Genomic DNA, 12502 nt, shown 5'->3' on the forward strand with positions numbered 1-12502 from the left:
AAAAACATTCATGTAACCATTTTTATTTTTATATGCTTTAATTTCCCATGTGCCTGGCCCTTCTATCGCAGACTAATGTTCTTTCCAAATAAAATAGATTAAATTCCTATATGTAGTCAGATTTGTAAATCAATTAATAAATTCTTTAGAAATTAACATTTTTCTGTAGTGGTTTTTTTTGAAGTGAACATAAAGATTTTTACATCAAGAACATCAAGATTTTATTGTCTTCCTAATAAAATAAAATATGAAGCGTAGGTCTGGACCATGTGACCATTTCTCTTATCTCCTCCCAGTTCAAAATGCTTGCCCCTCTCAATAGCCGACGTTCTCTTAGATCTGCAGTTGGGCTCAGCACAAATTTTGTAGTTTTAGCCTTTTTCCTGAAAGTCAGCGTAGTCTGCCCACCATAGCCACTCTTCTTCCTGTCATAATACCACTTTCCCTGGGCATAATGAGTCATTGCCTTCCTTGTTCTGTGTCCCTTCCTGGAGTCAGTGCTTGCAACATTTCTTGCAGAAAGTCGGGGAGGTTTTTAGAAATTGACCATGCTTGCAAGGGCCCTGTCAGCATGCATAGTTCTATACTGTTATTTATATTAAAAAGGCACTTACTTCCGACTTAAGCAAATCTAGTAAATGTCTCCATAATGGTTTGCTTTCACCAATCTCTCTGCCTTTTTTTTTTTTTTTTCCTACCTGCCATTTTTTTATACCAGCAGTTCTCAAACTTTACCTCAGGATCACATTCAGAGAATTCAAGGCCCTTCTTCAGAGTTTCAGATTAACTAGCTTTGGGGTGGAACCAGAGAATTTGCAGGTTCCCAAGTGATCTTGAAGCTACTGGTCCAGGAAACTTGGTTTCAAGAATCCCTGCCTTTGCTAATTTCTACTATCACTCCTCCCTGAAGCCTTCTCTGATCTATCCAAATTGTTCAATTTCTTCTTAAGGTATACGTATGGTAATTTCACTGGAACCTTAAATGTCTTCTGTTTATTGGATGTGACCACAATTAACTTACAGGATTTTCCAAATAGATGCAATCTTCCATTTAATTTGTTTGTTCAACCACATGGACCCAGTGAATACTCAGTAAATGTTGCGGGCAATGTCTATGCTATTATTTGATATTTCCATTTCATATTTGTATCTAAACTATAATTTTTAGATGAAAAGACTTAGTGTTATCAGAAGTTTACTATTTAATCTCAAGTGACCACCATCAGATTAACTCTGTAACAGGTGAAACAAAAAAATGGATGTGGTAAATTAGTAGATGTTGAATATCAGGCAAACTTTTTGAGAGTATTGGTATCAACAAGGTTTCTTTTAATATCTCCTTTGTAAGATAATTTGAGTTAATGTGTATTGAACCTTAGCTTCAAAACTCAAATTTGTGAACTGTATACTATCACTATGAATCAAACATAAAAGAAGGCTATTTGTGTTAAAAATTCTTATTAGGCTTAATTAGTTTCCACTATAAATCACTTTTCAACTACCTTATCTACCATAGTTGTGAAATTAGAAAAACATCTGAAAGTATTTTCTTTAAATGTCAGTTGAGTACCTTCTAAAAAGTAAAACTGTAGGGGCACCTGGGTGGCTCAGTCCATTAGGCATCCGACTTCGGCTCAGGTCATCATCTCGCAGTTCGTGGATTCGAGCCCCACGTCAGGCTCTGTGCTGACAGCTAGCTCAGAGCCTGGAGCCTGCTTCAGATTCTGTCTCCCTCTCTTTCTGACCCTCCCCTGCTCGCTCTCTCTCTAAAAAATAAATAAAACATTAAAAAAATAAAATAAAAAGTAAAACTGTAAAAATATTTAAGGGTGAAATATACTGATGCCTCAACATTAAAATGCATCCCCAAAAAAAGATGGGTTGATAAATGAATATGTAGTAAAGGGCATATAAGGCAAAATTATAAGAATTATAGAATGCAGATATTGAGAATATGGGTAGTCCCTGAACAGTTTTGCATCTTTTTTTGAAAGTTTGAAATTTTTCACAATAAAATTTGAGGAAAGGGGCACCTAGGTGGCTCATTCAGTTGAATGTCCCACTCTTGATTTCGGCTCAAGTCATGATCTCACAGTTAGTGAGATCAAGCCCCCATCAGACTCTGCTGACAGCATGGAGCCTGCTAGGGATTCTGTCTCTCTGCCCCTCCCCTGCTTTTCTCTCTCTCTCTCTCTCAAAAATAAACTTAAGAAAAACATTTTTACTGTTTTATTTCTTTTTGAGAGAGAGTATGAGCCAGGGGAGCTTCTCTCACAAAATTAAATAAACGTAAAATATTGTTTTGAATGTTTTATTTATTTTTGAGAGGGAGAGAGAGAATGAGCAGGGGCGAGGCAGAGAGAGGGAGACAGAATCCATGAAGTAGGCTCCAGGCTCTGAGCTGTCAGCATGGAGCCCAACGCGGTACTCAAACCTGTGAACCACGAGGTAATGACCTGAGCCAAAGTCGGACACTTAACCAACTGACCCACCCAGGCACCCCAAAAAATTTTTAAGAAAAATAAACTAACCAAAATTTATGGGGAATATAGTTATGCAAGTATTTGCACTAGATTGAAATAAGAAATTGTCATTGATGTAGCTTAAAAACAGACAGATATAGGCAATTTCATTTGGTTCAACCTGGTACTAAGGTGGTTTTTTTTTTTTAATGTTTTATTTATTTTCGATACAAAGAGAGACAAAGCATAGAGGGGGAGGGGCAGAGAGAGAAGGAGACACAGAACTGGAAGCAGGCTCCAGGCTCTGAGCTAGCTGTCAGCACAGAGCCTGACGCGGGGATCGAATCCACGAACGTGAGATCTGACCTGAGCTGAAGTCGGAGGCCCAACCAACTGAGCCACCCAGGCGCCCCCTAAGGTGGTTTTGAGTAGATATATTTTTACATTTTATTTTTTTCCTGGTGACTGAAATTGGGTTTCTTCTATTCACCTTAATACTGATTAATGATGCTGGTCTTGATATACTTAGCTACATATGCTGCTCATTGTTGAAATGGAAATCTTAGAAGAACCTAGAATGTTTCTAGGTATTATGCCTGTTTTGTTATCAAAACCATATATCTCATTTCCCAGAGGTATACAAATAGAAAATCATCTCAGTTGTGGGGCACATATATTCTAACCTCAGTTAACCAAGTCTGTTTGCTCTATACTTGTCAACTGAAATTTAGGCATAACTTCATATTATATAGTTATACCCCAGTCAAACCATGGATAGTGATGATGGTTGCACAACTAGAATGTACGTCATGCTACTTACTAAATTATACTCTTAAAGATGGTATAAGTTGTAAATTTTATGTGTCTTTTCCCACAATAAAATTTAAAAGATAGAAGGAAGGAGCACTTTTAGATAACCATAAGGTAGTATGAGGGCCAAGATAGCTTGCTGAGGCAGGTCATTGTGCTAAACAAACACTACTACCTATCTCCCATTTTACATAGGTTGTATGAAACCTTTTTGAATTTGAAAGCTGAGTAGTCAAAATTTTGGATGTCGCTGTTATGAATTAAGTATTTTTTCCCTAGGGTTGCCTGGCTGGTCCAGTCAGTGGAGCATGCAACTCTTGTTCTAAGAGTCATAAGTTCAAGCACCACATTGGGCATCGAGCCTACGTTTAAAAAAAAATGGAAAGTTTTTTTAACCTCTTCTAATTGGAAGTTTTTAATTGGAGCACTCAGTTAAAATACATGTTGTTCTACAAAGACTGGAGACCTCATGCATCTACAATACCTGACTATATAGTATTTCCCATTGAACATAATTAAGCTAGTTCTGATAGAAGCAATTTATTTAATTAAATGAAAAGTACAAAGTAGATACATGGACACCTGGGTGGCTCAGTTGGTTAAGTGTCCAACTTCAGCTCAGGTCATGATCTCATGGTTCGTGTGTTTGAGCCATATGTCAGGCTCTGTACTGACAGCTCAGAGCCTGCTTTGGATTCTGTGTCTCCTCTCTCTGCCCCTCCCCAACTCAGGCGTGTCTGCACGTGTTTCTCTCTCCCTACCCCCCTCTCAAAAATAAACATTAAAATTTTAAAAGAAAAGTACACAGTAGACAACAGGCTTTAATTAGCAGTTTCTAATTGTACATACTTTAATGGTATGGGGAGATGTGAATGGTCTCATGGAGTTAATTGTATTTGCCGTAATGAAAATCAGTGTCAACTTGTGTCGATTGGGAGAAAAAATAAAGAATTACAAACTAATTCCACAAGAACAAATTAGACTTCGTTAGGTACTCTCTCTCTTTTGAAATTTGTTTATTTTGAGAGTGTGAGCATGCACATGAACCAGTAGGGGAAGAGCAGAGAGAGAGAGAGAATCCCAAGCAGGCACAATCTCACAAACCCTGAGATTGTGACCTGAGCTGAAATCAAGAATTGGACACCCAACTGACTGAGCCACCCAGGTGCCCCTAGACTTCATGAGGTATTCTTAAAAGCAAAATCGGGGAGGAGGGGGCCCAGGTGACTCAGTCCTTTGAGCCTTCTCCTGATTTGGGCTCAGGTCATGATTCCAGAGTTGTGGGATAGAACCCTGCTGAGGAAGGAGCCTGCTTGGGATTCTCTCCCTCTGCCCTTCACCCCCACTTGCACATGCATCCCCACATGCGTGCGGTCTTGGTCTCTCTCTGTCTCTCTCAGAAAAGCAAAATGGGAAAAAAAATTTTCTAACTATTTTAAAGTTTCATTTATTTTTGAGAGAAAGAGCATGTGTGAGTGGGGGCGGGGGAGAGAGAGAGGGAGAAGTAATTTAAAGGAGGCTCTGAACTGTGAGCATAGAGCCTCGTGTGGGGCTCAATCACAGGGACCAGTAAGATCATGACTTGAGCTGAAATCAAGAGTTGGATCCTTAAGCCACCCAGGTACCCCTGGAATATGTTTTAAAATTAACCATCTCAACACAATTTTTTTAAAGGGGGGGGCATTTATTTATTTTTGACAGAGACAGAGAACCAAGTGGGGGGAGGGGCAGAAAGAGACTGAGACACAGAATCCCAAGCAGGCTCCAGGCTCTGAGCTGTCAGGCGGGACTCACAAACCGTGAGATCATGACCTGAGCTGAAGTCAGAAACTTAACTGACTGAGCCATCCAGGCGCCCTCAATAGAATTTTTAATATAAACATCTCAAGAGTTGAGACTTCTAGATTTCAAATATAATAAATATAATTCCACAAAAAAAGAAAATCACTCATAATGGAAACATGTTGGCCCAAATTTACTATATCACTATCCTAAAACAGTTTATCCTGATATCTTTATCTCTTCCCTTTTTTTTTAAGACTTAATAATCTTTCTTCTCATAGTCATTCTTTACCAGAAAGAGAAATGATTTTTTTTCCTCCGTTGAAAATTGAATGAGACCATAGTGAAATTGCTTGTGTAGTACTTCAGTTTTCCAAGTTGAAGAGGTTTCGTGTTGTTGAATGGGGAAAATACTGAATTTCACTCCCACTCCCCAAAGAATTATTAGGGTCTTCTAAAACAAAAGCAGCTTGAGGGTTGTCTTTTTGCACTCTGATTCTTAAGAGAAGGTGAAGAATTACTGGAAAGATGAAGGGAATTACATAAAAGCAAAATTCAAAAAAACCAAGATTCTGCAAAAGAATACAAAGAAAAATAGAAAAAGAAGAAACTCCTACTGGAAATCTATTGATTGTTTTGTCACCTTGGTATTTGAATGTAAAGTAGAGGTTCTATATTATAACATAGTAGGCTTATCTCATTAAGTGAGAGCTGCAGTAGAAGGGAGAATGGGGTCTTAAAGATAACCTCATTGTTTCTCTTTAACTTACAGAAGTTGCTGGGTGTGTTTTGCCACTGATGAAGATGATAGAACAGCTGAATGGGTGAGACCATGCAGGTGCAGAGGATCTACAAAATGGGTTCACCAGGCTTGTCTACAGCGCTGGGTAGATGAAAAACAAAGAGGAAACAGCACAGCCAGAGTGGCATGTCCTCAGTGCAATGCTGAATACTTAATAGTTTTTCCAAAATTGGGTAAGCAGATCATTAAAAACAAATGTGATGTTTTTTTAACTCTGATCTCAGGTTTATTTAAAAGTGACCCATCTCTTTGCTTTTTTTTGTAAATTTCTTTATTCCCTTTCTGTTTTCTCCTCTCTAAATGTTATTTGTTTTGCTAATAGTTTACATTATCCTTAACATATCCTCAATTCCACCCATTTGTCTATGTAGTAAATGTTTTTATTTTGGTTGCGTGGATAAAAACTGGGACATCTAACTCTGGATAAAATTAAATAACAAAAGTATAATAAAAAGCTGACCAGAAGAGTCTTATTCTTTGGAGACCATTGATGTATGAGAAAGAAAACAATAATGTGTTTTTTCTAATACTTATCCTTAAGTCTTCTATTAAGGAATAAAAGTAGGGAAGTTAAAGACTTAATAGACAATGTTAAGCTCATCTTTGGAATCCAATTTATGTGGTTATCCATGAAAACCAGTTTCTTCTTTCTGCAACTTGGGCAGGCAAAGAATAACCAAAGGTCTTTTAGAATGGGGCTAGCATTGAAAAAAGTAGAGCAGACTATTTAAAGGAAGATGTAACTAAGGCTGGTATTTAGTTACCACGTTCCATTACAGCCACGTGATTATGAACTGGTGTCTCTATTTGGTGTTTATACCAGTTGCTAAACATTTTCCATATCACCTTGGCTGTAATTAGAAGGTATATGAAGGAAGTTCAGGTTCTGGGAAGGTCAGACAAAAGGAATGACTTTGAATTGGAGTAAGGTTTAAGGAGAAATTAGAAATAATTATTAGATTTTTTTTCCTAGATAAGACCCTCTTTAAAAAAAAATTAGGCACTATAAATGCAGATAATGAAGTGCTTTTCTATTGTGAGAAGATGAATAACAAGGGCAAAATTTTCCTAGCATAATTCATAGGAAGAAATAATAGCTTCTTACAAAAAGAAAAGTAGTAGAGAAAGTAGTGTTTCTCAAACATTTAGAATTTGTGGACCACATGATGGGTCTTCAGGGATACCATGGATTTTAAGTAAAAACAAAAGACTAACCCAAAAATCTCCATTATACAGTTGACTTGCGAACATAGTCGTTAGGGGCACTAACACTGAGCAGTCAAAAATTCACCTACAGCTTTTGATTCCCCTAAAACTTACCTACTCAAAGCCTTACCGCTAGCATAAACAGCCAATTTACACATACTTTATATGTTATATATGTTACATACTATATTCTTAACAATAAAACAAGTTGGAGAAAAACAAATGTTAAGAAAATCATGAGAGAAAATACATTTACAGTACTGTACTGAATTTATCTCAAAAAATCCACTTATAAGTGGAGCCACACAGGTCAAACCTGTGTTAAGAGTCAACTAATAATATTAAAGCAGTATGCAATATTCTTAAGTAATTTGAGCATCATAAAAAGCAATGAATTACTGCTATATTCTTGCACCACACTGATACCTAGCTCTCTAAAAATCAAAGTTAAGCTTTCATATTTAACTTTCTTTTCCTACTCTTTAATTCTACTAATAATCTCACTTTTCAACTATAGGCTTTTGTGAATAGCAAGTATAGGATAAATCTGTTAGGTGCTTTAAATATTTAGATGGATGGATACAAAAAATTATTGCAGGAATTCTTGCTGAAAACTACATACAGTATTAGGTGAGGCAATGAGTTGACAAATGACACTCAGCAGTGAATCTGGATATTTCATTTTGGAAGATGACAGGGGTAAATCTCTCCTTCTGGTTGTATTCAGTTCTAAGAAGTAAGTTTTTAGGTCCAGTGTGATGATTGAATATGATTAAGTATACCTAACATTAAGACATTGAACTTTTTATACAACAAGGAAAGAAAGTGGCCAGATGTTGGAAAGGTCAGACTTTTTATGGTTGAGGCATTTGTATCATGATTTGCTCTTAATATCCTTCAGAATTTTGCCCTCAAATGACGAGTTCGAGCTATTCATTCTACTGTTTGTCATGGAGATCTGCCACTTGAATAAACCACAGATAATCATAGAAATTTTTAACTGACTATAATTTTCATGAAAAAAGTTTGTATACTTCATTTGAATAGTTTTTATTAGCATCTTTCCTCCTGATGAGATAACATGCTGAAGATACCTGCTCAAGGGCTACAGTTCGAATTATATTCATAATTTGCTATGCAGTTTTTAACACTGACTCAAGAATAGAAGGCTTACTGACAGATGCCAGCTGTTGTCATAAATGAAGCCACGTGTAAATTGGCTTTCAGGTGCCATACTCTTCCTTGCTATGCATATGGCTAGTGCTCTTGCTTGGCCATAATGATCCCAGTATACCTTTTCAAGTCAAGGTTCAAAAATAATTGTTGGTTAAAAGAAAATCCCTTCTCAGTTGCATGTTTTCACTGATAATCAGTTAAAAGTTGCATATATTTCTTGATTTACATGCCATGAGTTGATTCATACTCTGAACATTAAAGGTTTCTTCCAGCCATAAAACAAATATTTAAGAACATACATCTGTAATAGTAATTGTTCTTCCTTCCTGTGTACCAAACATAAACTCTCCAGTAGTGTCATCTGATGATAGAATTTTGCCGGCAGGTTGTTTTCTTTTTTAGCATATTCGTGATTAATTTTGCAGTGACCATTTGTGCCTGTTTAGAGTGAGTTGAAAGTTCCTTTGACTACAGTTTTTATCTTTGTTTTCAATGACAAAATTTATAATGCAGGCTTTAATTGCAGGCTGGAGTGGTTGAAAATTATGTGAATGCTTCAGTGGCTTCTTGTCCCTGTTTTATAATGTTTCAGTCCCTGCTTAATAATGTGTTACAGTACAATGGGAACAAGGAGGTCTCCTGTGCAAACTAATTCTAATTCACTGGCCAAAGTCCATTCTAAGATCACACTATTTTCACTATAATAGTGTACCATTTATCATTTATGACATTCTGAGTTAAATGTATTTATCACTTTTACTCTTTAATGAACCTTCAAGGCATTGGTTCTCTTTCTTAAATTTGAGATTTAACACAATAATAACAAAATACATGTTTAACCAATGTGAACACTCTTATGATGTGAAGGTTTGCTAGCCAAAATAAACAGTTCCCTCTTAAATGACCCTGGAAACATAACAATTAAGTACCTACAAGAATTTTTTTTAAGTTTATTATCTTTTCAAAATTCAGAAATGTTTGTGATCAAAATTTTTATAACTTTTTCATCATCTGTAGACCAGTTAATAGATTAGTCGCCAGGAATTGGTCTCCAAACAAAACTGGCTAGACAAAGGAATGCAAGACAAAAAATGCAGAGAGGAAGAGGTGATGGTTAACATTCTGTGGGATGGTCTCTCCATAGCAGTTATTTTTAAGTTGTATATGGATTTAGCCTCAGTCTAGCTGGCTAGCTTCCAAATCTGAGTCTTTTCTATTACTTAGTGGTGGCCCGAATGGAGGGGTGGTGGCAACTATGTGTTAATTATTGATAGGGAATAATTTTTGTTTGGTTCTGAAAAATTTTAAAGATCCATCAGACTCATTTCTTTCACTATTTGCCACCCATCTTAGGGCTTCTTTCTCCTAGTGAGTTAGGCCAGTTGCATGTATGCAGTTACTTAACAACTACTGTAAGTGTGGCCTAAGAACCAGCAATATTAGAATCATTTGAGAGCTGTTAGGAATGAAGAATCTGGCCTCTCCCACCCATTCCCAGTTTGAATCAAAATCTGCATTTTTATGATATCAGATAAGCTATGTACATAAGAAGCATTGCTTTAAAACATGAAGAGAATTCCATCTGGGAAAAGTTTGTCTTTTACTGAAGCATATCCATGAAGTTTAAGACCACGTTGTACTCTTGTTTAGCCAAACAGAAGACAAAGGAGAGTATCTCAAGGGCATAGTTCTTGGTTCCCAAGAATACCAGAGACTTTCACATTAGGTTCTTTTTCTTTCGTTTCTTTCAACAATGTTTTTAGTTTTCAGTGTGCAGGTCTTTTGCTTTATAAAATTTATTCCTAAGTATTTCACTCTTTCTGATGCTATGTTAAGTTGAATTATTTTCTTTATTTTCAGATTGTTTATTCAGATGTATCAAAATAAAATTGATTTTTGTATTTCAATCTCATGTTGTAAAACTATACTGAATTCGTTTAATGGTTCTGATAGTTTTTAACTGGATTGCTTTGCATTCTCTATATGTAGGATCATGTCATCTATGAATAGAAGAGTTTTAATTCTTTTCCAGTCTGTTTGCTTGTATTTTATCCTCTTGCCTAATTGCTCTGGCTGCAACATCCAGTACTTTTGTTAGGATAGACATCCTTGTCTTATTTTTAATCTTAGGAAAAAATCTTTTGCTCTTAAGTATGTTATCTCTGAGCTTTTCATCTGGCTTTCGTCAAATTGAGAATGTTTATTACTTTTCTGTTGAGTGTTTTTACCATGCAAGGGTAAATTGTTTTTCTGCATCTATTGAGGTGACGTGTGTGTTCTTTTTCCTTTATTGTTATGGTACAATACAGTGATTGATTTTCATAAGTTAAACCAACTTTTCATATGAACAAATTCCATGTGGTCATGGTGTTTAATACATTTTATTTATTTTTAGTTTATTTTGAGAGAAAGAGAAAGAGAGCAACGGGGGAGGGGCAGACAGAGGAAAAGAGAAAATCCGAAGCTGTCTCTGACATGAGACCCAATCTTATGAACAGAGAGATCATGACCTGAGCTGAAATCAAGAGATGAATGCTTAACTGCCTGAGCTACCTAAAGACCCTTAATACATTTTAGGTATTGCTGAATTTGGTTTGCTAGTATTTTATTAAGGAATTTTCTGTCTATAGTCATAATGGATATTTGTTTGTGGTTTTCTTGTGATGGCTTTCACTTGTTTTGGTATTGGGATAATCCAGGCCTCATAGAATGAGTTAGAAAGTGATCCTCTCCTCTTAACCTTTTTTGGGAAGAGTTTGTGAATGATTGGTCATTAATTCAAATGTTTGGTGGCAGTGAAGCCATATATGGTCCTGGGCTTTTCTTTATAGGAAGTTTTTGGATTACTAGTTCAATCTTCTCACTGGTATATATAGTGTTATTCAGATTTTCTGGTTTTTTACTGAGTCAGTTTCAGTAGTTTGTGTCTTTCTAGGAATCTACTCATTTCATCTAGATTATCTAATTTGTTGGCATATGATTGTAGTATTCCTTTATAATCCTTTTTATTTCTGTAAGGTTAGTATTAATGTCCCCTCTTTCATTCATGATTTTAGTAATTTGAATCTTTTTTTTTTCTTGGTCAGTCTAGCTAAAGGTTTGTCAGTTTTGTTGATCTTTTTTTAAAGACCCAAATTTTGGCTTCATTGATTTTTCTCCCATTTTTCCATTTTCTATTTCATTTATTTCCACAGTAGTCTTTTTTTTTTTTTAATTTTTTAGTGTTGTTTATTATTGAGAGACAGAGAGCATGAGCATGGGAGAGGCAGAGAGGGGAAGACACAGTATCTGACAGGCTCCAGTCTGGCTAGAAGTCTTAGTGTTTCTTTTTTTCCTTCTTCTCTCTATCTCACATTCACCCCACCTTTGAAAAGCTATAAATATTAGGATAGAGTTAAAGGAATAAACAAGAAGTAGGAAAATACCCAGGAATCAACAACTATATGAAACTGTTTCCACTCCTAGGCCTGAAAGTACGGGAAAGGGAAGCGATTAACAGAACTTAACAGAACTTTAGCAGAAGGAGGCTGTTTAACAGGATCTTTGGTCTTAGAGAAAGAAATGCAAACTGCCTAGAGTGAGGGCACCACTTTTACCACTGTCTGATTTTCTAGCCATTCCACTTACTGTTCAAACACATCAGAAGCTAGAGGGCAAGGTTGCCTAAAATAGGCAGTTTGTTTGGTGAATTGTGCACACGACAGGGTGGAGAAAAATGAGTAAATCTGAAGAGGCAAACACAATATTTTATTTTTTGTTTATTTGTTTGTCTTATTTATTTTTGAGACAGACAGACAGTGTGAGCAGGGGATGGACAGAGAGAGAAGGAAACACAGAATCTGAAGATAGACTCCAGGCTTTGAGCTAGCTGTCAGCACAGCCTGACATGGGGCTCGAACCCACAAACCGTGAGATCATGACCTGAGCTGAAGTTGGATGCTTAATTGACTTGGCCACCCAGGTGCCCCGAGGCAAACACAGAATTGAGCACAATTAGATTATATGTCAAAATATTCTAGACAAATATGCTGTGTATCATGTTCTGTACTTGCTTTTTTTTTTCTTAGCAATATATGGTAGATACCATTTTACATTAGTGTATAAAGAGCTTTTTCTTTATTTACAGATATATAATATTCCATTGCAGATGTATGGTTATTTATATAACCAGTCTTCCGTTGATGGACATAAAGGCTGTTTCTGATCTTTTACTACTACCAACAGTGCTGTCATAAGCAACAGCGTTAAGTAATTTTATGCACAC

The 12502-nt window shown here is 36.3% G+C and overlaps 1 protein-coding gene across 2 annotated transcripts in view; it reads left to right on the plus strand.

The window, feature by feature from the left end:
* MARCHF5 (membrane associated ring-CH-type finger 5) overlaps positions 1-12502 on the plus strand; it is a 59767-nt gene that overhangs the window by 13771 nt on the left and 33494 nt on the right. Inside the window, exon 2 of one of the 2 annotated variants that reach the window (XM_029932232.1) lies at positions 5827-6029. In XM_029932232.1, the coding sequence (XP_029788092.1) occupies positions 5827-6029 (203 nt within the window). Of the gene's footprint in view, positions 1-5826; positions 6030-12502 lie in introns of those variants that run through there. The other variant, XM_029932233.1, reaches the window with a different exon arrangement.

This window comes from Suricata suricatta, chromosome 2 (assembly GCF_006229205.1).
Source record: "Suricata suricatta isolate VVHF042 chromosome 2, meerkat_22Aug2017_6uvM2_HiC, whole genome shotgun sequence".
Classification (NCBI taxonomy): domain Eukaryota; kingdom Metazoa; phylum Chordata; class Mammalia; order Carnivora; family Herpestidae; genus Suricata; species Suricata suricatta.